At 35.3% G+C, this 27,361-nt stretch overlaps 2 protein-coding genes across 2 annotated transcripts; one reads left to right on the forward strand and one right to left on the reverse strand.

The window, feature by feature from the left end:
* Positions 1-1,035: 1,035 nt before the first annotated feature.
* Positions 1,036-9,714, reverse strand: LOC8285601. The gene is made up of 2 exons (XM_048376578.1): positions 6,766-9,714; positions 1,036-3,849 (listed from the first exon to the last, which is right to left on the reverse strand). Exons 1-2 carry the CDS (start codon positions 9,247-9,249, stop codon positions 1,321-1,323), a joined length of 5,013 nt encoding a protein of 1,670 aa, XP_048232535.1. The 5' UTR covers positions 9,250-9,714; the 3' UTR covers positions 1,036-1,320.
* Positions 9,715-13,259: 3,545 nt separating this feature from the next.
* On the forward strand, positions 13,260-14,394 carry LOC8285602. The gene is made up of 4 exons (XM_002524890.4): positions 13,260-13,558; positions 13,645-13,743; positions 13,883-14,035; positions 14,166-14,394. The coding sequence occupies exons 1-4, from the start codon at positions 13,328-13,330 to the stop codon at positions 14,205-14,207; spliced, it is 525 nt and encodes a 174-aa protein (XP_002524936.1). The 5' UTR covers positions 13,260-13,327; the 3' UTR covers positions 14,208-14,394.
* The last annotated feature ends 12,967 nt before the right edge of the window (positions 14,395-27,361 follow it).

Genomic DNA, 27,361 nt, shown 5'->3' on the forward strand with positions numbered 1-27,361 from the left:
TCGAAAGAAGTTAGTGATCTAGTTTCAACCTCAGCTGAAGTATACACCATGGCTGCCGGACCTAGCAGGAAAGGCTCTGGCCACTAAATCATCCATCTGTCTATCCATTCTATAGTCCATATCTGCCTGGTCTGTTATTGATTCTGCAAATATTTTATACCCATGTAATTATAGAAAAAGAAAAAAAGAAAGAAGAGACGTGTGCATTTAGTAGCTATACAGAGACAGAAGAAAAGGAGGTTTAGGCTAAGTGCATGTTTCAGAGAAAGATTCTTTGATTTTGTTAGATGATGCACATAACAACAGCTTGTGGATGTTCTTCGATGAATATATAAATATTGTATTCTGAAGAATCATGAAAGCCAGATTGAAGAAACTTATTGTTTCAGAATGTGTAGTTACAAGATACTTTTATCCTGGCAGTAGCATGTATATTTTTCTTATAACATTGCATATCATTAAATATATTTACATATGCATAGCTAGAAACTTTGATTGTTTGTTTCCTAGTAACAGTTTATACAGTTCCCGTTTTATCAGATAAAGCTGATTCTCAGATGTAATCTCAGACCACTGGGTTTCAATAACTCTTACCTATGCCATTTTGCTTTCTTTTGCTTTCACTTTTTACTAAATAAGTCACGTTTAAATAATACAACTTTAACATTAAACTTAGCTAAGCTACCAGGTCATGAGAAAAGAAAGTATAATCATAACCTAAATATCAGTCGTTCTTCCTGTATCCGCACCCATTAGCTGTATTTGTCTATTCAATAAAATTTAATTGCAGTGGATGCCCTGTTAGCTTGATTGTGATATATATCTTTCAATAATGGAAATAGGGTCAGAGATGCTTGAATATTGTTTGCTTGCCTTGCATAAATTGATCATTATGTTCCAAGGCCATTGGTGAAGAAGTGCCAATCTACAGCTTATGGCTTTTAAAAGATTTGGCAGCCCCTTGTTTTTTACTGATAATGAAATGTTAGGTGGTGGGATTTATATTCCAGCAAAAGCAGCTCAGTATAGGCATTCTTATCAATCTTAAATATGTTCTTTATTCTTTCAATTACTTCATCTTTTATCAAGAAAGAACCTTTTCATTGTCAGGAGCTTTGCAGCTCTGATTCCCAAGCAGAAAAATTGTTTAAAGGCAAGCAGAGATGATAAAACTTCTCGCTTATACTACAATTCTATTATTACAAGCACTACTGTAGTCTTAATCTAAAATAAGATGTGTGTCAAAAAGAAAATTAAAAAAGCATAAATCAGGAATAGGAAAATGTGCAGATTATGAAGAGAAGCTTCTTAAGAAATAGATTATCTGGCATCATCTATTCTCAGTTGAGAGAAAACCTCATCTGCCCACATGTTCGAACTGTGCTCTCTCAAGATGGGCATATCATCCTTTTCAATTGACATGCTGAGAGAGGGAAAACGTTGAAAATTAGGCAAAACTAACATGGCTGAAGCATCGGTGGCGCTGTACTCATGGGGTTCTCTCCGTATCGCTGTTTGTTGCAGTTGCAATGCATACTCCAAATCCCACTGAACATCTCCCATAGAAGGCCTATCAGCACCATATTCTTGCAGACATCTCTCTGCTATCTCAGCGAATTTTCTTAAAGAGTTGGGATTAATCTGCTCCTTTATTGCAGGGTCCACAATCTGTTCAAGTGTCCCTTTGTTCTTGCAAATCAGTCCCCACTCTGCAAGATTTACTTGTTCCATTGGAAGCGAGACATCGATAGCTGGTCTTGCACAAAGAACTTCAAGAAGAACTACACCAAATGAGTACACATCGGATTTTTCTGTCAATTGTTGGGTCCTGAAGTAATCAGGATCGAGGTAACCAAAGGTTCCTTTAACACCTGTGCTGACATGGGTTTGATCAGGTGGACCTAATCTTGAAAGGCCAAAATCAGCAACTTTAGCAACAAGGTCCTCATCAAGCAAGATGTTGGTGGACTTAACATCTCTGTGAATAAATCCCCCTGGACTGCCTCTATGAAGATAGTGTAGCCCCTTTGCTGCACCAATGCAAATTTCAAGCCTTTGCCTCCAGGGAAATGGAGGTAGAGATGAATTATACAAGTGATCCCTCAATGTCCCCTTTTCCATGAATTCATAGACGAGTATCATTTCAGACATTTCATCACAATATCCAATCAAAGATACAAGATGTCGATGAAAAATCTTGGATAAAACCATTATCTCAGTTTGGAATTCTGGTAGGCCTTGGCCTGATGCTGGTTCACTTCTCTTAATAGCAACCTTTATGCCATTCCTCAGATTTCCTCTGTAGACATGTCCAAATCCACCCTTACCGACAATCATTTTTGGATCAAAGTTGTTCGTTGCTAACAAAATCTCAGCCAAAGATATCTTTAACCCAAGGTTTGAGCCAGGCACACGGGAGACGACGGTTCCCTGAAGCATCATCCTATTATGAGAACTCCCTGCTCTATAAATTGGGGCAGTTGACCGTTCCAAATTTTCAACTGTTTTTGATTTTCTGCGTCTTAAACACAAGAATATAGCTACTTTCAAAATGCAGGTGAGAGCCAAACCTCCAAGAACTGAACCAACAACAACAGAGATCGGAATCTTCTTGTCCCCGTGTGTTGTTAATACCAAACCTGATTCTCCCACCATCTCCATTATCTCCAGTCCATTCAGAAAGGCAGTTTTCTCGTCACTAAGTCTGCTAGGTCCTATGCTAATATTCATAAGTCCAGAACCATCAGAATCCACCACAAAATCAATAAAGAAAGGAGCAGCCAACTGATCAATTATTCGATAGGGATCAATTTCAAGGCTATAATTGCTATAGATATAGAGATTGAATACGAAATCACCAAGCGATGGACTAACAATATCGCAGAAATGAACACGAACAAAATGTTTAGCATTCTTACTAACATTGAAAATCCAAGTTATGTTGAAATTTACTGATGGAGAACTACTGTTAATATTCAACTCCTTCGCTGTCTGATAAACAAGATCTGGCGCAAAATATTCATTAATTCCATCTGGGTAATTAGGCTTCTCTCCATGAAAAATGCTGTTCTTGGCAGCGTCTGGCTTGTAAAGATAACTATCATCAGGAACCCAATTTCTCCATAGTGTGTCATTATCTGGAGTAAGCGTAAGGCCGCCGACATTGACCCTTTGAATTGTTTGTAAAGGCTTAGATAGTATGCCCTTAAAATTTCTACTACTTCTAGCAGGACTAACATGTAGAGCATCATCAGGAATAAAATCATCAGGAGCAAGAAACACTTCTATAGCGTTAACAAATGCAAAAGATGACCCTTGAGGCAAGAACTGTATAACGAATTTTCCTATATTAACACTAACAAAGAATTCCTTTATTGAAAGGGTATGGCTCATAGTAAAATTACTCAACAATGAGAACCCAGAAATGGAAACATCGAAAACAGCGAATGAAAGATCATCGTTTTCAGCTGAGGAAGTGAAAGCAAAGAAGTGAAAACGTACCAAATAAGTACCGGAGGTACTGATTTTGAACTCATAAGAAAATTTTTCTTTGAAAAGTCTAGCTGTTTGATAAAGAGTAGGTGTTTCTGTCGACTTGTTTCTATCTTTAACAGGGCTACTCTTTCCTGTTAAAGTGAAGGAAAGAGAACTCTTGGAATCTGAGTCTCCGGTAAAGTTCCGACGAGGAGAGGATATATTGGTGTCTGAACCGCAGTTGATGAAATACTCTTCTGGAAGAGTGTAAGCAGAGGAGGAAAGCTCAAGTGAAAAAAAGTGGAAAAGAAAGAGAAAAACAGAGAAAGAAGTTGGGAGTTTTTCCATTTGAATGCTGAGAATTACTCTCTTGAGTCAATTTTCAGATGGAAGAGAATAGGGAGTCGAAGAAACATGGAGTTGGAGAGTTGAGAGGACCAGCTGTGATTGGTTTTGAGAAAGAGAGAAGACTTGATAGTGGACTTGAAATATCATCCATGCAATGCAAATAGGAAAGAAGAAAATTCTAAGCAAAAATCAGACAAAAGTGAAGTGTACGCGGAGGGCAATTTTGGGCTTTTTGGATGGGCTTAACGCTTGGAGACAGATTTTCAAGGGTATATGCGGCCTGATGATGTCATACATTTAACATTTAATGTCGTATGGGCCTAATGCTACTTTACACAATCAACTAGGGCACAGTGTTTTTGGATAAATTATATCCTAGATCCTACTACGCACTATATACCTGGTGTTTAAAATACATCCATTTTATTTAAATGATGAAGCTAATTTTTAAAACACATGTTTGAAAGAGTTTCAATTTAAATATAACATTCTATCTATTATTGTCGATTTAAAATAAAATCGTGAGCATTTTTTAGCAATTTAGTCGATTCTCTATCATTTAGAGTTTCAAATTAGATTCTACAAGTTGTTTTTTTTTTTAATCTTTTTTTTTTTGTTTTTTACTGCATAATATTATTATTTTTATTTTTTTCTTTCTTTTTTATTCTCTATATAGATTATGCATATTCGTAGATTTTGAAAACTTATTTTTGATGAGACAAAATTCTTGATTTTTCCTCCATTTTTCAAACCTTCATATCAGATTCTACAAGATTTAATCATTTTTTTGTAAATATGATACCAGTTGCATTGCTAGAAAATAATAAATTTATTATGTAGGACATTGAAGTTCATTATGTATGAATTACACGTTAATCATTTTATTCATAATTTTAATAACAATTTTATTTTTGAAATTGAATATGTTCATTTTGTAGCAAATTGAAGTTCATTATATATCAACAATAGGTTCGTCATTTTATTCATAATTTTAGTAATAATTTTATTTTTAAAATGAAATAGACTTATTGTGTAGCACATTGAGGTTCATTATATATTAACTATAAGTTTATCATGTTGTTCTTAATTTTAAAAATAAATTTATTTTTAAATGGAATAGGTTCATTTTATAGTACAATAAATTTTTATATTATTAACAGATGAATATAAAAGTCTTATGTAATGAACTTGCCATATGTGCATAAAAATAAATCAGTATCTATGGATTATAATGAATAAGTTCATTATCTACAAACAGCAGGTTCATTAAATTATCACTTAAGGTTCATTATATATGAGTTACAGGTTTATCATGTTGTTCATAATCTTAAAAATAAATTTATTTTTGAAATGGAATATCTTCATTTTGTAGTACGATGAATCTTATATAATTAACAGATTAATATAAAATTTTTATGTAATGAATATATCATATGTGCATAAAAATAAATCGGTATTTATGAGTTATAATGAACGTGTTCATTATCTACAAACAACAGGTTTATTAAAGCATCACTTGAGGTTCATTATATATAAACTACATATTCAACATGTTATTTATAATTTTAAAGATTTTTAAACTAGAATATATTCATTTTGTAGTACAAAAAACCTTAACATTAACAAATGAATATAAGAGTTTTACATAATAAACAATGCCATATATGCATAAAAATAAATCAGTATTCATGGATTAATAATAAACAAATTAATTATCTACAAACAATAGGTTTATTAAAGTATATCATCAAATATATGACACAATTTTATAGTGTAGATTTATTATTCGTAAGTTATAATCAACAGATTCATCATCTACTAGCAACAGGTTTATCATCTGCTAACAACAAGTTGATTTTGAGGTTCGTCAAACATATAACAGAAATTCATTAATTATAGGTTATAGTCAAGAAGTTCATCATACATATATAAGATGTTTAAAAAAAAAAATTTCATACAAAATAAATAATATATTCATCAATAATAAAATCTATATAAAATGTTAATTTTTAAATTATAAACTTTAGTTTCATAAGATTTAAACCGTAGGTTCTTTAATATTCTTACTATTATTTTTGCAAGTAATTTATATAATTATATTAAAATGTCCTTTCAAATGAATAGAATATGTTTACAAAATAATGAGATTTGTAAAAATTTTAGATCTTGAAAGATTAAAATAAAACCCAATAAAATTATAAAGACTGTAATTTTAAGAATAGAAGAGTATAAAATAAAAATATAAAAAAAGATTAACTTCACTATATATTTTATAAGTAAAAAATTATGTATTGAGCTGAAAATCTTTTTATTTTAATTATGAATAAAAATCATCCATTAAACTCAATTTTCTTTAAAAACATGCAAGCCATACATATTAATAGGATCATATACATAATACATGATGTATCTGATTCAGAATATAACCACCGATATTTTTTTTAATTTATTGGTAATAATAACTTTTGGAATTGTGAATTTGATTGAGATAATTAAAATCCTGTCATGTTAAAAAAAATAATTCCGTTTATTGGATCTACAGAAAAATCAGCTGAAACTGAATTAGAAAGATTCACTTAATGCATAAAATTAACTTACTTTTAATTTTGTTTTTACAAAAAAAAAAAAAATCAAATATTTTAGATCAAAAGATTATCAATCTGATTAATCCACCAAATTTATTTTTTATTCAATGTTATTTAAATTCTTCACCGGCTCTCTCTCTCTCTCTCTGTAGTTCTTATGTATTAAGCTTCTCATAATAATCTTAATTACATACAGCAATTTAAGCATGAATGCAAGCTTGGCATCAGGTCTATAGGCTTTAAGGATAAAGGAAGGTGGACTCATTTGAAACAAAGAAAAGAAACACCAAAAGGAAAGAAAGAAAGTGGAGCAAGATGCATCCTTAATCCTGACCTGGAAACTGAACTATGGAGATTATCTGCCACCATCAATCCTCATTTGCGAGTACACACTATTAGCCATGGAAAATGTGGCATCATCACCTCCTGAATACGAACCATCATCTTCACCCGGACCTTTACGAGATGGAAGGCGGTGAAGAGCTTGCAATGGCATTTCCAGGGGAGCATTGTTCATGCTGTCCTCAACCAGCTCTCTATGCATTGAAGTTTGTTGAAGTCGCAATGCGTATTCCAAGTCATATAGAACATCATTCATCATAGGCCTCTCCGAGCTATTTGTCCTTAAACACTTCTCAGCTGTTTCGCCAAATTTTCGCAATGAATCAGAGTTAATGGTACCCATTAAAAAAGGATCAATGATCCTGTCAAGCTGACGTTTCTTTTGCCAAAGCAATCCCCATTCTGCTAAGTTCACCTCCTGTTCTTGATCGGAAGTGATAATAGCAGGTCTTGCACAAAGCACCTCCAGAAGTACTACTCCAAAAGAGTACACATCAGATTTTTCTGTCAATTGTAGAGTCATAAGATATTCTGGATCAAGATAGCCGAAGCTACCTTTTACACCTGTGTTTTCGTCAGGGTCGACAGCACCTGACTTGGAGAGACCAAAATCAGCGACTTTTGCTATGTAGTCTTCGTTAAGCAAGATATTTGTCGACTTAACATCACGGTGGATGATTCTCCTTGCCAAGCCAGTGTGCAGATAATGAAGTCCTTTTGCAGAATCAATGCAAATCTTAAGCCTTTGCTCCCAAGACAGTTCGGATCTTGAAGTATATTTCTGAGAATTGCTATCTGACATGTAAAGATGATCTCTTAAGGTCCCCTTCTCCATAAATTCATAAACCAATATCATCTCAGACCGCTCAGCACAATATCCAATCAAGGAAACAAGATGTCGATGACGAATTTGGGATAAGACCATGATCTCAGTTTGGAACTCCAGAATACCCTGCCCATGTCCTGGTTCACTTCTTTTAACTGCTACTTTTACACCTCCGCGAAAAGTTCCTTTATATACTTTCCCAAATCCACCCTCACCAATCAATAATTTTGAACTGAAGCTCTTTGTTGCTTGCTGTATTTCAATATATGGTGTCTTTAGCGCCAAGTTCAAGTCAGGAGCAAGAAACATATTTGCATTTCTTTCAGCTGACCAGTTGTGAGAACTTCCTCCATAAAGATGCACAGAAAGTTGCCTTCCTGAAGTTCGATTAGCCTTCCCTCTCCGAGATTTCAGAATCATCAATAAACCTAGCATTCCAATCAGAAGAAGTAGCCCGGCGGCAAGTGAACCAACCGCTAAAGGCCAACTTTTCTTCTTTGTTTTGTGTTGCACTAGTATTGACACTGATTTCTCCATTATTTCCATAATCTCCAGCCCATTCAAAAAGGCATTTTTAATTGCAGAATCATTGTTTTGGTGGACAGTTATATTTATCATTCCAGAGTTATCAGTGTCAACAACAAAATCAAAGTAAAACGGAGCTGCATTTTGCGGAATTATGTCGTACTGACTGATATTCTTACTAAGCTCTTTATAAATATGAAAACTGAACTTGAGCATACCAAGTGATGCACCAGTGATGTCACAAAAGTGTACACGAACGAGGTGCCTAGAATTCTTCCTTGTCTTGAAACTCCATGTTATCATGGAAATATTCGACTGCTTCAACTCTTTTGCAGTTTTATATACATGATCTGGAGCTATAAAAACAGATGTCCGCGTACGCATCAGAATTCCTTCATAGGGTGAACAGTCTTTTGCAGTTTCAGGGTCAGACAAGAATTGATCGTCTGGCATCCAATTTCGCCACAAGCTATCATTCGTAGCTGTAATTATAGAACCTCCAACGTTAATCCTGTGGATACTGTGCAAAGCCTGAGAGAGCAGCTTGTTGTAATTGCCGTTGCTTCCTGCAGTAGTAACATGAGTTGTATCATCAGGAATGAAACTTTCAGGGGCAGCAAAGACTTCTATAGCATTCACAAAAGCCAATGATGTTTTGCGTGAAGGTATGAAGTCTATAAAGAATTTTCCTATATTGATGGTGAACAAGAATTCCTTAATCACAGGTGAATTCCTATCAGAGATGCTAAAATCAAATAATAATCGAAACCCAGCAGCCTGGACAGTGAATAAAGCATCGGCAAGATTAGCATCTGGCGATGGGAAAACAAAGAAATGGAGTCGTATTATGTATGTGCCTTGCTTGTCAATTTGAAACTGATAAGAAGGCGATTCTTTTTGAAAAACTCTGGCAGTTTGATACAGTGATGAGCTTGCTGATAAACTGCTGTCTTTAACAGCTTTGCTTGGACCAACTAAGTATGGGAGGTCACCGACAAACGACCTTTCCGGTTCAAGGCTGGCCTCAGACTCTGATCCACAGTTAAGGAAGTACTTATCAGGAAGAGTGTAACCTGAGGAGGGAGACACAAGCGAACAGAGTTGAATGAAATTGATGAGAAATAAAATGAGAGGTTGAAGCCTTTCCATGGAAATTGGTGGGTGTGACAGCTTCTTTAGGAGGAATGAGAGTAATGGGCATCTTAGATGGAATAAAGCTGTGAGAATAATCAATCATGCACATCCTTACAAAACTCAAGTTGTTAAGAAAAAACCAAAAAAGGAACAAAAAAAAAAAAAAAGACCAAGACCTCATTTTGATGGTTTTTATATAGAGACGAAGGACACCGATTTCAAATTTTGCACTATATATTATTGCTAATGGTAACTATATATTGTTAAACAAAAATATCTGCAGTGCAATTTTCTTTTATTTTTTTGTTTTTGTTTTGGCTGGGCCCCTTTTTCCTAAACAGCGATAAGAAGGGATGTCACCAGGAAAGAAAAAGAAGTATGAAAAATGCTATTCAGAAGTTCTAGAAAACGCTGGTCCCCATATTCCACTGCCAGGCTCCTACCAATTAGATTAAAGTTTAGTATGACTGATTCTCTATCTTTTTTCTCCAGAGAAAATAAGACAGGAAGCAGGCTTTTTGAGAAGAGGAAAGAAGAAAAAATATAGTAAATGGAAGTCTAATAATATATTAGCAATAGCAGCAATGTAATTGAAAAGTGCAAAGTTTCCCATTGCTTTGTATCTGTATCTGATCCCTAGTCTTTTCTGACAGAATATCTTTTATACGTTGCTTTTGAATTTCTTTCATTTTTACTTTAATTTTTTTCTTTTATACAAGGTTGGTATTCTTTTTCTTTATACTGTTCACCACAGTAAAAAAAAACCAAAATCAATTACTCTACCACTTATTTTCTCTCTTATTTCATTGCTCTCTTTATTTTCTACTTAATTAACTAAAAACTTCCATTCTCTACTTAATCAATTAAAAACTTTCAACAGCTTATTACAATCTAATAACAAATCACAAATCCAAAGAATTTTAGAGGCTTAATAGAAGTATTTTCATAATGTGAATCGACAGTAACATCATTAGTAGAGTAAAATTAGTGACAATCAATGAGAACATGACAACAAGACTATAGATTTCTTAAGAGACAAAAATCTTAATTTAAATAAATTTTAATTTCTATTAATTTTTTATTTTTATTTTTTTTATGTGAAGGTGGGCATCGAGGTGTTTCTATCAAAAGTTTTTTAATTGTATGATTATTTAATTTTGATTTATTAAAATTGATCTATTGGTGTTTGATTCAAATTTTATGTTATGTTATTATTAAATAAAATGTGAATACATAAGAACAATAGTTTTTTTGATTTCTTAAAGATGAATAAAATAGTAATTTATATCTTCAAATTCTTTTACCTTTCACATGTTTGTTAATATGCTTGAACCATAAATCATATATTTTTAGTGGAAAGAGAATGTAATTTCTTCATAGGGTTGACAACCTTGCTGAAAAAATTGATAGAATTCTAAAAGTTGAGTATAATTTTACATACTATAAGATAGAGACGACAACTGATGTTCAATTATTACCACTATGTATAGTGATAAGTAATGCAAGTCGGGTGCATATGGTTTATAACTTGAAAATTTATTTTTAATTATTTTGATTGTCATCTTTGCTAGCATTAGTTAGTGGATAGCTGAGTATGTGCTTAACAAATGCAGGTGTGATTTGATTAGATTATATATGTATTTATTTTTACATGTAGACCTCCATTTTTTGAAATACTTAAAACACTTTCTTCTCTAACTTTATTTTATGTTTATTAAATTGAGATATAATATTTTTATTGTTAAGACCTAATATTCTTTTTGTGTTTAAACTATTGATGGTACCATATATTTTCAATAAAATAATTGTTTAAAAGATGAATGAATGGTTTAAAGTGTGTACATTACTTAAATAAGTTATTAACTATTTTAATCAATTTCGGAACTAGATCCCTTATTGTTGGATGTAAATATTGCAGGTTATAAGTAACTAATTATTGTATGATTAATCCTACGAAAAACATTTTAAATACTAATTATACTTACCAAATTAATATTATTGAATGAATTTTAAATATATATCAAGTATATATTAGACATATATCAAAAAAATGAATAGCATTTATAGAAAGATAAAAAAAAAAGTGAATGATTATACAACTAGCAAAGAAAGGAGATGATATTGAGCATTATTTTTTTTCTTATAGTGGCACTATCCATGTATGAACAAGCAATTATATAACCATTTAAGCTGGCTAATAAATTTTATTAAATAAGATTATAATTTGTACTCATAATGTTTGATAATATGCTTATTCTAAAAAATTAGTAATATTTTTTGAATAGTAGCCAAGTTTACATGTGCATGAATACCAAAAAAACAAACCATAAACTAAAAATATTTTCAGATACTATTTATATATTATATATTTATATAACATATACCAAAATCTCTAAAACGTATATCATTCAATATAACTTTTTCTTGTACTTTTATAAGGATATAAATATAGTAAGTATATTATATATAAGAAAGATACATTAAAATAAATTGAATGTATTCCATTATATTAAATGAACATTTTTATTATATTTCTTGCTACTAAAAAAATTTAAAATAAAATATGTTAAACAAATTAAAATTTTGATTAAAAGTTACATAATATATACTTAATGTATAACTAGTATATATATTTTATACCCAACATATAATCAAATAAGTGTAATGTACACTATTTCTTAAGAATTTGTCTTTTTATTTTTATAAACCAGCAATCTATGTGAATTAAAATAGTTGCAGATTTCAAATATATGTTTAACGTATACCATATCCTGTTAAGTGCATCCATTTACTGCTATTTTTGATTTTTTTATAAATGTGTAAATATTTGAAGTATACTACAAATATATCCAACATATAATAAAATAAGTATAATCTATACAATTTTTAAAAATATATTTTTTTAGTTTTCTATATTTCAAATATGTATATATATATATTCAAATATTATTTCATATATTAAATAAATATTTAATATATTCATACTTTATAAAATGAATTTCATTTATTTTTACCTTTTTATTATATTATAGTGTAATTATATAAAATATTTAATAATTTTATAGAAATATAGAGTAATAAAATTATTATCATAACTAGTTTTTCTTAATTCTTAGTAATAGTTAGAGTTATTATAAACAAACTCTAACTAAATCAATTAATTAAAACTGATATTATTTCTATTACTACTAAAAGAATAATTTCTTTAAAATTAAAATTTTGATTAATATATACCAAACATATACTTTTTACTGTACATTTATTAAAAAGTTTTTTTCATAATAATTTTTAATTTTTTAAAAATAAAATTGACATATATATAAAATAGGTTATATTCTTAATAAATTCAGCATGATATAATTTCAATTTGTAACTTAACATTAATGATTTATAATATTTTTTTAAAAATTCTAATTTTTGTTAACGTATTGTATATAAAAGTATACAATTTCTTACATTTTTATAGAAAACATATACCAATTTTCTGAGTTTTATTTTATTTTAGATTTTCAAATTTAATTTTCAAAATTCAAGAAACAAATCTTTTAGACTGATATAAAACTCTTCTAATTGTGTTGATTTATCAAGTCTCGCTCCATATTAATAAAATAAATAAAAAATTTATTAAAATAAAACTCACTTTTATTCACAATTAGATTTTTTTTATAAAGAAATCAAACGACACCTGTTTTTTTTTTCTATTTGTTTGTATATAATAGTCGATTTTTAGTGTTTAAAATTGATTAAAAAAGAAATATGAATTTAATAGAATACTTTACGTTGTTTTCTTAGAAGAAACCATTGTAGCTTTCAGGATAGATTTGGCTTTTATATAAAGTATGGTATAAATAATATTTTGAAAGTTCAACACAGTAATTTTGAAAGAATTTAGAAGATATTAGTAAAAACGATACTTATTATGATGTTTTGGTTATTTTTAAAAGAATTTCCCAAAATAATTTATAACGAGGCAAGCGGTTTCGCGGCACCTGGTTTTTAATTCTGCCTATTATATAACATTGCTGGCATCCATCAAAGTAAATAGAAAGGGAAAGTACCTACCAACCAAGAAACTTGACGAGCCGAAACCAAGATGGTGGGGCAATGGACTGTGACTAAACCAAGCCGGAGCGATGAGGTTTTGGATGCTAATCAACAGCTCGAAGTCGCCAATCAAATCAGAGCTCAATTTGATTCTATAGCTCCAAAACGACCTGTCAAGCCCAGCAGAAGTGAATCAGACGCAGCAGCTGCTCCTTGTGTCGCAGAACAAAATAGTATTCCTGAACTTGACAAACTTCAATCTCTTCAATCTCAGCCGACTGTATGTTTCTCAATTTCAACTAATAAATTTATTGAAGCCCGGTTGAGTTGGTTTAATCTTTGCTCACAAAAAGTGATGTTTGTCAGATCCTGATCTCTGCAGAGGGAGCCAATATAGAGCAAGATGAGTTTGTGGAGACTCAGTACTACAAAGAATTGGATTCTATTGATAAGCAGCATCACACAGTTCTGTACCTACCTTTTCTTCGCTAGTTGCTTCGATTAAATCTCTTATGTTTTCTTCCCTAGTTGCTTCAATTTAATCTGTTCTGCTTTCTTTTCTTTTTTCAATGGGATATAATTGTTTCTTTTTGTAATTGAACAGACTGGAAGTGGGTTCATAAAGGTCACAAAAGAAGAAAATATAAACGGATACAATATTCAATTTCCAAGAGGCCATGGTGCTGGCACCCTCGTCTCAGGTTGTAGAAGCAATCCTGCAACAAACGACTGGATTCCCAATTCTGAAGACGATCAGGTAAGCTGAGTAATTAGAATTTTAAGTTTTAGGTTAACCCAGATATAAATATTCAATAGAATTTTGTATAACCAAATAGAAAACGAAAATAATTATCCTGGTTTTAATTTCAATCTGCATATATGGGCAGGCCTTCGTTTCATCCAAGCCAAACCGGAGCGAGAGCAGCTAGAATACGGTCAGAAAGAGATGTAGACTTGGATCCACTTTTCTTTAAACTATTAAATTACAAAATATAATATTATTAATGTATCTCGGCGTAGTAAGATAGGATGAGGATGGTTCGGTGGATGCTTAAAATATTCATATTATAAGCGACTTAAATTGGAACTATTCAACTACTACATTTTTCTGCTGTCTGTCCAATTCTACAGTTTGTAATTAACTTGAAAAGGAAAATATGCCCATGTTACCTACAAAGATATGGAATGCTTAATTACCAAGCTTAACCAAGAAACACCCAATGGTGAAGCCATCTCATATATAATCCTGACGTGCCCCTTTTGAGTTATAATCTTGACTTCGACTTCGTTGACGCTTCCTTTCTTCAACTATGTAGTACGGTTGGAAATGACACAGCACAAGTCCAGGGGTGCTAACACTGGGAAACATGCTAGTGTTTTGGATTGCCATAGCGTGGAGAGCTATGATTTTTGTCATGGATTTAGAGGAGCTGAGAGCTGTTCAATCTATAATCCTCATGCTGTAAACTCAAGGCAGATGAGTATCCTCAAGCTAAGACCATAAAGAGGCACCTCGCCATGGGGGTCTTTCTGCTCTTTTGGACCTCGATAGCCGAGTTAGCCCTTTTGGATCATAGAAGAAACAGATCGTAGCAACAATTAGTTTATTGTCATTAGATCGAAGAGAAGAGAAGTGAGAAGTCTAGAATGCCATAAGAGAGAGAGAGAGAGTATAGATGAAAGGGAAGTTTGCTTAGAGGAAACTTGCTTGAGAGCTTCTTTTTGTGCACTGGTTAGGCTACAATCATCCAATGGGGTCGGAAGAATAGGAAATGAGAAATGTTCAATGGATTGTCCAATGATGATGTCCATCAAGGTGCGACTAATGGTGTAGAGACATTAGTTGTCCTTAATTCATTTCTGTATTGCAGGACCCGCTTTAGTTCTTCTGTGATTGCTGGAGGAGCAAGATGTAAAGGACTATCAAGTGTTCTCCAATAGTGACAGATATTTTGAGTTGCATATGTGTCTTCTGATAGTCGGAGATAAGGCCTGTGCAATATGAAAATGGCATGGTATTTCGAAGCTCTGGAATTGTTGTCTGAGAATAACTGGTGCTCATAAATAAGTTTAAGGAGATCTCCTGTCCATTGATATGGAGTTTTAAACCAGGTAAGGAATTTCCATGGATATGACCCCGAGTTTGCTTCATTGTTGAAGAAGTGTAAAAGATTCATAATGGGCACTTCTACAGCATGGTGACAGACTGTAGATAGGCACCATAGGAACCATAACTCACTTTCATGCTTTGGATGTTCAGGAGATAAGTGATAAATCAGACACCAAGGGTAGTCTGGAAAGAAGAAGTTGGGTTGTATTGGGAGTGAGAAGGTTTGTTGAAAAGTTGCCAAATAATGAAACATCATATTCCGGGCAAAGTTAGTAACTTGTTTGGTTGTGAGGTTGTTGGGAAGATCTGGTGGTGAAGGAGGTTGCAGGTTAGTTCTGGAAGATGAAGAAGCCATAAAGATTGTGGGAAGATTTATCGTAGAGGTGAGAAGGACTATAGGCTGATTCTGAGGTTTGGAAAGTCTGGATAAGACATCCGGGATTAGATTTCTTATCCCTTTTATATGCTTAACCTTAAAGTCATACCTGCTGAACCATGACTTTAATCGCAATAGTTGGGGCTCAGGCAAGGTCTTCTGGTTGGATTCAAGAATCTTTGGGAAGGAAGAGTTGTCCATCCGAACCAAGAAGTGTTGTCCAATCAGGAAGAATTCAAACTTTTTTATCCCGTACTTGACCGCCAAAAGAGCAGAAAGACCCCACATGCATAGTCAGATGCATCTGTTTGGAGAATAAGTTCTCCTACTGATGGGATTGTAAGAGGTGGCGGATTGTGAGCCAGCTCTTTTAGTCTTTTGACAGCTGTTGTTTGTTCCGCTCCCCATGGAGGAGGGTTTTTCTTGAGCATCTTTGAGAGGTGGCACGTGTAACTAGACAGGTGTGGAATGGCCTCTCGAACATAGTTCAAGATTCCAAGGAACTGTTGAATTTGTTTTACTGATAAATTTCCGTCTGGAAAATCATCAAGTTCCTTTGTCAGGTGGGGACCATATGTGTACTGGCCATTCTTGAAATGCATTCCGAGAAATTCAATTTCTCGTTGGCCAATAGTGCTCTTCTTTTCTGACAGCATAATGCCATATTTCTGGATGATGGCAAGGAGCTGTTGTAACAGTTGGTGATGGTCCTCTGTTGTTTCTGAGAATAGTAGGATGTCGTCAATGTAGATCAGAGAAGAGTAAAGGATAGGCCCAAAAATCTCAATCATGGTCTTCTGGAATTGAGATGGGGCCGTCTTGAGCCCAAAGGGCATAACAGTCCATTGGTATTGGGCATTAGGGATACAAAATGCAGTCTTATATCTCTCTGGGCTGGATACCGAGTTGCCAAAAGCCCGCCTTTAGGTCAAATTTGGAATAGTATTGGGCCTTTTGGATATGGATTTTGAGATTTGAGATCCGAGGAAGAGGAAATTTGTTGTCTTGAAGGAAATGGTTTAAGGGCTTGTAGTCTATGACAAGCCTCTTTTTTCCTCGAATCCTTTCAGACCTTTTTTCCACATAAAAGGCTTGGCAAGCCCATTGTGAAGTAGTGTGTTCAATTAGGCCTCACTGTAATGTCGTGCATTCGATCGGGCAAGGGCTAGGTCTGTGGGAGACATTCCCATGTGTGTGGCTTTAGTAGGGTTAATGTCTTCATTAAGTTTGAAGAGGAGGCTGATATAGAATTGTGGATTTTTCCATAGAGGAAGAGGATGTTGAAAATGTGAATGAGATTCTGGACAGAACTGAAGGAATTTTTCTGTGTATGGTAAGAAAGGTGGAATAGTATCTGTCAGAGAAAACAGATTTGAAGTTTCAGTGTATGGCCGAAACTGTCTCTTGAACTTTATGCTAGTTGGAAGAATTTGGAGCTTTTGAACTTGATGATAAACATCAAAACCTATCAGGATATCCTTATTTGGAAGATCTGAACCAATGATGTGCGTCCATACAACGCAATCAGGAAAGAACTGTATTCCGATCTTCTGTCTTGTGATCAGAGTGGTTTTGAAGGTTTGATCATTGGCTGCCCTGAAGAACTGATCATGGGGCTTCCAATACTTTGATGGGAGAACCATTGGGTTCATCATGCTTCTTTGTGCTCCAGTGTCAAAGAAAGCTATTACTGGTACAGGCTTGGAGTATTTTGAAGATAGGATCTGTATGGGAATATATGGAACTGGAGGGGGTTTTGTAGTAATTTGAAAAGTTTCAGGAGGTGGGAAAGAAACAAAGAAAGAAGACAGTAGGGTTGGAGAGAGAGGATATTGTATTACATCTTCCAGAATATTCTCCCGATTTTCTTCATGTAGATCAATCATCAAGATAGGTATTTCACTATCGTCTGAGTCTGAAGAAGATTCTTGTGAGGACTCTGTGGAGTCTGAGAACTCCATTTCTAACCCAAATAAGCTTTCTGGGGTAAGATCCTCTTGTTCCGAAAGTGGAGATTCTATCTCCGCTTCAAAAGAGTCTGGAAGAGATAAAGACATGCTGACTTGTTGAATCATCTTTGCTGACTTTTCTGGATTCTTAGGACAATTTTTTGTATAGTGTCCCTTTCTTTTGCAGATGAAACATCTGTCAAACTTGTACCCTTGATTTTGTTTCTTACGGAAGTATTTGAATCTCTTTGGGTTCTTTTCCCTGAACTTCTTGTTGCTTCGCGTGTATTTCTGGAAATGATGTCCAGATTTCTTCTTATGATTTGAACATACGCAGTTGGCTGCTTTGCACTTAATCTTGAGGTGGTTTTTGTTGCAAGCCTTTTGGACTATCAAGTCCCTTTGAGATAACCTTTTGAATAACTCTTGTTGATCACACAGTCTCTTAATGGAAGAGAGTGTGAATTGCCAAATTTCGCCAAGTGTAATAGAGGTGACTGGTCTCTTTGTTGCTGCAATCATATTGTTGACCTCAGGTTGTATTTCATCTGGCAGAGAGGTGATGAAGGTATACTTTAGTGTATCGTCACCATCATGTCCTCTAATGACATAGTAGAGTTTGGACATAGCCGAATATTGCTTTTCCAGATCCTTCATTTTTAATGAACAGCATTTTCGATCAAAGAACTCTTGTTTCTGCTGTCTTATGACAAGGTCATAACTTCCAAGGAACTGGTTGTGGAGGATTGTTACTGCTGCTGATGGAGTCGGCAGAGTGACAAATTGAAGCCTAGTGTATTCAGGCTGAAACTGAAACCAATCTCTTAAGCTTCCGGTAAACCTTGTGACAAATTCGGCAAGGACTTTTTTGAGTATGGCCCCTTCAAGGGTCATCTGAAGATCAATCCATGCCAAGAATTCGGAAAGCTTGTCCTTCCATTTCGATGGTGGTAGGTCATCAAAAGTGAACTAAGGTCCTGTACTAGCTGGTTTTGACCTTGGGTTTGAAGCTCCAGTTGGAGCAAAGAATGACTGAGCATCCTCATCCTCAGGTTCCACTATTTCTGGACTGGGATCAGTAGCAGAAGTGTTCATGAGAATCTCAGTGATGTCTGCCATCTCTGAAGTATCTGAAGAGGATTCTGAATCATACGGACTGATGAGAGATTGCTCTAGAAGTTTGTCTTTAGAGGCTAGAGGAGGAGAGGTTTTCTTTTGCTGGGTTTCCGAGTTTTTTGGGTAAAGGTGAGAGAATGTGCCAAAGAGCTGATAAAGGGTTTCTTGTGGTTGTTTTGGTTGTGAAAGAAAAGGGAAAAAAGAAAAGTACGAAGGAGCAATAGCCGATGATGTGGAGGCTGCTGAAGTAAAGGATGGAATCATAGCAGACTGGTCTCTTCGAAGATCATGCTCAATTTGATCTATTTGTTTCTTCAGCCGTGTGATCTCCTTTTCTTTTTGTATGAAGGCGGGTGTAATGGGCTGAGGTACCCAAAGCTCTCTATCCAGAGCCTGATACTTTGTAGTAAGCGATGAATAAAGCTGGAGTACTTCTTGTGAGAAAGTATCCATCTTATGATCCAGCTTTTGAGCTAGGTGTAAAGCTTGGTCCAGTTTCCCATCTATCTTTTTTAGATAGGTATTTTGGACGATTGAGTTGGAGCTTTGCCAGTTTAGCACCTCTTCTGGTGGTGTCAGCGGCTCTAGTGATCCAGAGGGGGAAATCCTTGAAGGAAGGATTTCTGATCTCTTGTTCTCCGTTTTCCCCAAAGGAGGGAAATCCTCTGGTTGGAACATGTAGCACTCTTGAATTGCTGGTTGTACCGCTGATATGGAAGACAAAGATGAAGAACATCTAGAAATTCGTGGCGTTGTAACCAAAACCGTGGTTTCAAACCCTGTGGGAGCTGAGCTACTGCAGGTTTTGTTTTCCAGCCTATAAACTCTTAGATCATTCTGGATCTCTTTTCTGCAGGTTGCAGAAGGGGGTTTTCCATATTCGACCTTAAGTTGAGCCAATAGTACCTTGAATTCATCGTAAAAGATATCAATGACTGTTTTTCCTTCTTTTGCGAGGAACTGGATAGCCTCATCAAACATTGGGAATGGTGTTTTACTTGTCCGTTGCTTTTGGGAACCATTTGGATCCCGGTCATCCGGCTTTGATTTCCTTTCTGAACAAGGAGTGTCCGGTGACATGTTTCGAGGATTCTTTTCTGGATGCCGAAAGCAAGGTTCAGCAAAGTCTAAGTCCTCATCACAAGTGCATCCTAGGCGGCACATCTCTGGGGCAACATCCCAGACGAAGTGTCCTTTAACATGGGTGGCATAAATCTGGTTTCCAGAGGACTGGAATGAATGAATAGGGATATTTTCCCTTGGCCTTGATACTGGTTGTATCATGGATGCTTGAAAGATGGATGGAGCTGAAGAAGATTCCCCAGTCTTTGTGAAGATCGTTTTGACAATTCCATCTCTTTGATTGATAAAGAGAGGATTTGTAGCTTGAACAGGCTTAGATTGAGATGCCTGAAGCTTTTCATAGTTGGTGACCCACTCAGTCGGGATTAGCTTTTGAAGGTCTTCCTTTCCGGTATGCGGGGCACGGACAATAGTGGGGATCTGGCCAGAATCGGCCATGATGAACAACGCATCAGAAGAGGCTTGAAAGCCTGGGATCTGCAGGTTAAACGCATGATCCTGTAGTCTGTAGACTATCTGATGGTGTAGAGTTGCAGAGAGAGCGTTATCAATCTGATTCGCTCCTGTTATCTGGACTTGAACTTTTAATGCAGTGGAGAGATAAGGATCATTGAGGGATAAATTAAAGTTGGGGAAGAAGGTCAGGACCATACTTCCTGTGTTGAGTGCTGTGACGATCGTTCCGATCACTGCATGCTCATACTTGAGATATCTTGTGTCCAGTAACGACATACGGGCTGTGACTGGTAAACCCATCCTTCCATGATAGGATAGGACTAGTCTAACTGCTCCAAGATGGAGGTTTGTGTAACCCTGTTTTCTCCACTGTTCTATGAAGGAGGTTGGAATTTCGAGAGTCACATACTACTCCTGTGTTGTAGCAGTAAGAGAACACTGAGAAAGAGAAGAAGATTGGACATATTCTTTTACTGTAAGGGGTTGTTTATGGATAAGCTGGTTAAAGGTTTTTCTGACAAAGTTTTGTTTCTTGAAAATATTGTAAGGGTTCATAATAGGTACTAGGGTGTTTTCTATTTGAACATTTTCTGGTATATGGGAGATCTCTACAAGATGGTCTATCTTGTTAGATATGGTTTTCTTACATGAAGGAGAAAGTTGTAGAGCAGAAGTATGGGTAGTAATTTCTGTAGTCATGGTGTTTAGATTTCTCTTCTCTGTCACCAAGGCTCTGATACCAAGAGGAGCCGAGAGCTGTTCAATCTATAATCCTCATGCTGTAAACTCAAGGCAGATTGGCCAACTAGCACTGACAACAGCGTGAGCAGTAGCAGCCACTTAATCTCCACCTACTCTTTTACTTTTTTAATTAACCAACTTCTTATTGGGGTCAATATCGATATAGATGGAAAAACTCTTCGATGTAAAGGAAAAATCTTAGGATCAAATTTTGATCAATTTACTATAAAAAAAAAATTCTGAATACAATTACCAATCAAAAATATCTAAATCAACTCTTTAACTAAAACCATGTAATTCTCTATGATTATAGAAAAAAACTGGAAAATTAACTTTTCAAAGTATAATTGAATCTATACCCAATACTCCTTGATAATAATCTAACACAATAATTGATTCATAGAAAATTCTAGTCTAATTTCCTCACAATTTTGTGTTCCTCTCTCTCTATTTTTCACTCTCTCTCACGCGACTAACTTCTCTTCTATTTGTCGCGCAATCCCTAGGAGAAATGAGAGCATGAATTGGTTAAAAACAAATTGATAACTCTTCACGTGACTTCCTTATTATCCACGTGCTTGGTTTAATGAATTTGGACAAAGTGATGAATTGAACTTTTCCAATTCATTAACCAACTTGGACTGGACTTATATCATAAGCCCAACAATCTCCCCCTTCAGTCCATGGGAAGAATGTCTGCTTCTCATCAAATCAAGTAAAAGACAACCTTGCAATAGCACTGCAGAAATTATGCTTATCTCGAGTCACCGCCTTAGTCAACATGTCAACTGAATTCTTCTCGGTCTGAATTTTCTTCAACAAAAATTCATTCTCATTCATAGCATTATGAATCCAATGATACCTCACATCAATGTGTTTAGTACGACAATGAAATGTGGCATTCTTACTCAAATCAAGTGCACTCTAACTGTCACAATGAACCACATAACAATCCTGTTTCAAACCCAACTCAAGAAGAAATCTCTTCAACCATAGTAGTTCCTTGCCAGCTTCTGTAGCTGTAATATTCTTTGCCTCTGTTGTAGACAAGGCAACACACTTCTGTAGTTTTGGCTGCCATGAGATAGCTCTCCTTGCAAAAGTAAACACATATCCAGAAGTAGATTTCCTACTATCTAGATCACCTGCCATATCTGCATCTGTATATCTCTCTAGAATTAGTTCTAAACCACCAAAACATAAACACAATTTCAAGCTACCTCTCAAATATTGGAAGATCCACTTCACTACCTCCCAATGCTGTTTTCCTAGATTCACAAGAAACCTGCTAACAACACCAACTGCATGTGCTATATCTGGTCTGGTGCAAACCATTGCATACATCAAACTCCCCACTGCAGATGAGTAAGGAATAGCTGCCATCTTCTTCTTCTCTTCTTTACTAGAAGAACACTACTTCTTGCTAAGCTTAAAATGATTAGCCAAAGGAGTACTGACCAACTTTGTATCTCTCATATTAAATCTATCTAGAACCCACTCAACATAGCTCTGTTGTGACAGCCATATCTTCTTGGCTTTCCATTCACGAATAATCTGTATACCCAGAATTTGTTTTGCTTGGCCTAGATCCTTCATATCAAAAGCACTAAACAACTACTTCTTCAAGCTATTAATCACCTTAGCATCATGTCCAACTATCAACATATCATCTACATATAGCAAAAGGATAACAAACTTACCACCTGGTAGTTTTCTAAAATACACACAATGATCTGCCTCTGTCCTGGTGTACTCATGACTCATCATGAAAGAGTCAAGTTTCTTGTACCACTGTCTAGGAGCTTGCTTCAAGCCATACAAACTCTTCTTCAATCTGCAAACCATGTGTTCCTTTCCCTTCACTTCAAACCCCTCTGGTTGATCCATGTAGATTTCCTCCAAATCACCATGAAGGAATGCAGTCTTCACATCTAACTGCTCAATTTCAAGATCCATACTAGCTGTTAATCCGAGAATTAAATTGATAGAATTCATCTTCATAACAGGAGAAAAAATCTCACCAAAGTCAATTCCCTCAATCTGGTTGAAGCCCTTCACCACTAGTCTAGCTTTGTACTTCACTAACTTCTCACCATCTCTCTTGATTTTGAAAATCCACTTGTTATTCAAGGGTTTCTTACCCTGTGGAAGCTCCACTAACTCATAAGTGTTGTTCTTCTTCAAAGAACTCATCTCATCCTGCATTGCTCTCATCCAATGCCCTTTATCTGCATGAGTTACTGTTTTTTCAAAATTCTCCGGCTCCCCCTCTTCAGCAAGAGTAGCCCACTCTGAACTGGGCTAGTAGATGGAATCTGACCTCTAGGAGATCTCCTGGTCTCTACAACTAGAGGTGGAGGGGTTCGCTCCCCCTGCTCAACACCCTCTGCATTTCCACCAACATCATCAATCTGAACTGACTCGTTCTCCATCCCATGTTCATCAATCATCTCTCCTCCTATGGTATCATTAGTTAAAGGAGAAACTGGTGAAGGATTCCTTACAGTAATAGTGCTCGACTCCTTAGTTGAATCTAACTTTAGCATCTCATGCTCATGAAACACCACATCTCTTGATCTAACAATCTTCTTCTTTGTTGGATCCCATAGTCTATATCCAAACTCTCAATCTCCATATTCGATAAAAATACACGGAGTGGCCTTATCATCAAGTTTTTGTCTTTGCTCCTTAGGTACATGAACAAAGGCCTTACGACCAAACACCTTTAAGTGAGAGTAACTAACATCTTTCCCACTTCAAACTCTCTCAGGAATATCATACTCTAAAGGAGCTGACGGATATCGATTCAGCAAATAATAGGCAGTAAGAACAGCTTCACCCCAGAATGACTCAGGCAGATTAGCCATTCTAAGCAAACAAATAACCTTCTCCATAATGGTTCTGTTCATCCTCTCAGCTACACCATTGTGTTATGGGGTGCCAGGAACCGTCTTCTCATGTCTAATGCCATGATCTGCACAGTAGGATTCAAACTCCTTTGATGTGTATTCTCCACCATTATCACTACGAAGACACTTCAAAGAGCCACCTTTCTCTCTTTCCACCATGACATGGAACTTCTTGAAGCACTCAAACACCTGGTCTTTTGTTTTCAAAACAAACACCCACACCTTACGTGAAGTATCATCAATAAAAGTAACAAAATATCTATTACCACCATTACTCTGAACCTCTAAGGGACCACATACATCAGTATGCAGTAAATCAAGCACATTCTCTTTTCTCTTAGAAGTACTACTAAAAGAAACTCTATGTTTCTTCCCTAACAAACAAATATCACAAGGGTTTAAGCCGATACCTTTGGCAAAGGGAATGAGAGACTTCTTTGCCAATATCTATAACCCTTTATCACCAATATGAGCCAGTCTTCTACGCCACATGTCAGGCGAAGCATCATCTTCAGCTGCATTCAGCTCACCATCCAGCAATCTCATCTGAGTTCTCATAAGCCTGTTAGAAGGCTTACCTCTAGCAACAACCATAGAACCCTTAGACAGCCTCCATCTCAGACCACCAAAGTGACTGTGATAGCCATCATCCTCATCCAATGAATAAGTTGATAGCAAATTCAACCGCAAACCAGGAACATGTCAGACATTTCTCAATGTCAATGTAGACCCCAAATCAGTCTACACAACTACATTGCTGACTCCTACTATGTTGTTATAACTGGTATTCCCCATCTTCACTCTTCCAATTTTTCCTGACCTGTATGTAGAAAAAAAATCTCTCCTGGGAGTTGCATGAAAACATGCTCCTGAATCAACAACCCACTCAATATGAGGTTCTGAAACAACATTACACTCCTCTTCAAAAGTAAGACCAACCAGTTCGTTTTCTTTAAAAACAATAGCAGTTGTGCTCTCATCATCCGACTTCTTCTCATTCTTTTGTTCCTGCTTGAAGGCTTTGCAGTTTCTCTTGATATACCCCTCCTTACCATAGTGATAATAGGTGAATTTCCCACCTTTCAACTTGCCTCTGGATTTACCATGCTTCTTAAGTCCCCTACTTTTACTTTTGCCCCTGTTCTCTGTGACAAGAGCCTGTGAGTTGTCTAAACCCGAATCTTTCCGCCTAACTTCTTCGTTATGCATACTGTCCTTAACCATTTATAAAGTGACAAGGCCATTCAGAGCAGAATTACTAAGAGACACCACCAATGTTTTCAAACTATCTGGCAAAGAGCTCAAGAGAATAGAGCCTGCAATTCATCATCCAGTACTATCTTCATGCTGCCTAGCTGATTAAGCAAATCCTGGTACTCACTCAAATGAGCTGCTACAGATTGCCCATCTTTCAACTTCAAATTTACCAACCTCCTAATTGTAGAGGCTTTATTCTGAGCATTCTTCCTCTTATACATTATTTCCAATTTCTTCCACAGCACCTGTGCATCAACTTCACTGCTAATGTGAGGGTAGATACTGAATTCCACCCATTGCTGAATATTACCGACTGCTTTCCTGTGTAGTTTCTCCCATTCATCTTCAGTTTTACCTAAAGGAGCCTTAGCACCTAATTTAATAGGATCAAATAAATCTTTACAATACAAATAATCCGTCATCATCGACTTCCATATCGAATAATTTGTAGCTGAAAGTTTTATCATCGAACTAGCGGAAGAATCCATCTCAATTTACCCAACTATAGCAAAACCAAAAAAAGCCAATGTCAATATAGATGGAAAAGCCCTTCAGTGTAAAGGGAAAAACCACGGGCCAAACTCCGATCAATTTACTATCAAGAAAAACTCCGAGTACAATCACCAATCAAAAATACCCAAATTAACTCTCTAGCCAAAACCTTATAATTCTCTATAATTATAGATAAAAACTAGAGAATTAACTCTTCAAAGTATAATTGAATTTATACCCAATACTTCTTGATAATAGTCTAACACAATAATTGATTCATAGAAAATTTTAGTTTTCCCACAATTTTGTTTTCCTCTCTCTCACGCGGCTAACTTCTCTTATGTTTGTCGCGCAATCCCCAGGAGAAACGAGAGCATGAATTGGTTAAAAACAAATTAACAACTCTTCATATGACTTCCTTATTGTCCACGTGCTTGGTTTAATGAATTTGGACAAAGTGGTGAATTGAACTTTTCCAATTCATTAACCAACTTGGACTGAATTTATATCATAAGCCCTACACTTCTGGCAATAAGCTTTTCCAACATTTATATTGAAAAAATTAAAATTTAATGGAAAAGTTTAGTTGATATAAAAATTCATAGAATTCTGTTAAAAGAAGTGATTACTGAATGTGTCACATAAAGGTTTAGCTAGAATTTCTAATCAATCAGCTCCTAATTCATACGGACAACCATAATAATGATCCAAATTTAACTTCTGCAAATCCAGAATTTTCAGTACACAACATGATGCAATAAAGCTTCCAATATCGATCACTAGATTGTCCCCCTCTAAGAATCTTAAATTAGTCATAATACGTCAACTTTGGATAAATCAATTACACGATTATATTTTATGGTCCAATGATAAAAAAAAAAAAAAAAAATCTATGATTCTGGTAATCACGAGAAATCCATTTCAGAACTTTATAATCCCCGTATCACAAAAACTCAGGTCAGCCAAGCCAAGAAATGTGGTTCATCGACTGGCTATCAAGGTTCTCCCCTGAGAATTGATTGGAGGACTAGTATGTTAGGACAATTTGAGGATTGGTTTATCAAAATAATAGATTCTGCTGCTGATATAGATGTTCTGTCCTTTGTTATTGGTGTGGCCAGGGCTATTTGGTATACTAGAATAAAGCCATAACTAAAAACAGTGTTGCGGTGCACAAATGGAATTCAAGTTTATCAGTGATTTTAAATTTTGAAACTTAGCAAATAAGGACGGTCTACAACTGGCTAAAGATGCTGGGTTGCAACAGGTGATTATTGAAAGTGATTGCAAGTTAACTATAGAAGCTATTCTTTGATCAAAATCCCCAGGATTCTTATCATGCTTAAGATGCCATTATTAGTTTAGCAAAAGGCTCGCTTAGCTGTAAGTTCAGTTTTCTTCCCAGATCATGTAACCAGGCTGCTAATGCCCTTCTCAAGGATGTATAATCCATGAACTCCATACTGGGTTCAGGAAGTGCCTCAGGAAATCCTGGAAATCATATCTGCTGATATTTTGGACACTAATTTGGTCCGGTAACATTAATACTGAGCGAAGTGAACAATCTGTGCGCCATAACTATTATGAAACAAAA

Source organism: Ricinus communis, chromosome 7 (genome assembly GCF_019578655.1).
Source record: "Ricinus communis isolate WT05 ecotype wild-type chromosome 7, ASM1957865v1, whole genome shotgun sequence".
In the NCBI taxonomy this organism is placed as follows: domain Eukaryota; kingdom Viridiplantae; phylum Streptophyta; class Magnoliopsida; order Malpighiales; family Euphorbiaceae; genus Ricinus; species Ricinus communis.